General features: G+C 62.9%; 1 protein-coding gene across 1 annotated transcript in view; it reads right to left on the reverse strand.

The window, feature by feature from the left end:
• Positions 1-537, reverse strand: part of CCDC137 (coiled-coil domain containing 137) — a gene marked incomplete at both ends in the record, with an annotated part of 1,820 nt that overhangs the window by 360 nt on the left and 923 nt on the right. The window contains 2 exons of the mRNA XM_010135586.1: positions 121-204; positions 310-392. Of these exons, the coding sequence (XP_010133888.1) occupies positions 121-204; positions 310-392 (167 nt within the window). The remainder of the gene's footprint in view (positions 1-120; positions 205-309; positions 393-537) is intronic.

Genomic DNA, 537 nt, shown 5'->3' on the forward strand with positions numbered 1-537 from the left:
GGATGGAGAGCGCTCCGAGGAACTGTCACCACGAGGCCGAAGCCACTGCTGTCCTTCCAGGCTTGATTTTTAGCCCCAGAGAGGTGACAGGACCCAGTGCTACGGGTCAAGGGGGATCACTCACCTGCCCCGTGGGACCCCGGCCCCTGGGCCACGACGTGATGACGGGCGGCTGCGTAACCACCTGGCCAAACACCACTGGGTCTAGGAGAGAGAGAGAAACCAGCGCTGGCGTCAGGCGAAAGCTCCCCCAGGACACGCCGCTGCAGCTGAACCCCTGCTCCAGCCACCCCGCTGCGCCAGACCCACCTTGGAACCGGCTCTTCTCCAGCATGGCCTCCTTCTTCTCTTCCTTCTTCTTCCGAGCTTTTTCCAGCTTCTTATTCTGAAACCTGAAGAGCCGCATTATGGCCAGGGAGCAAGTCAGCTAGTTCCTACCCCATGGGATCCCCCCAAAACCTGGGTCCCACGGCTCCAGCCCAGCCACAGGAGGGGGAAGCAGGCCTGTGGCTCCCGTCCCCGGGCATTAGCCCCGCG

Source organism: Buceros rhinoceros, unplaced genomic scaffold (genome assembly GCF_000710305.1).
Source record: "Buceros rhinoceros silvestris isolate BGI_N320 unplaced genomic scaffold, ASM71030v1 scaffold24394, whole genome shotgun sequence".
NCBI lineage: Eukaryota > Metazoa > Chordata > Aves > Bucerotiformes > Bucerotidae > Buceros > Buceros rhinoceros.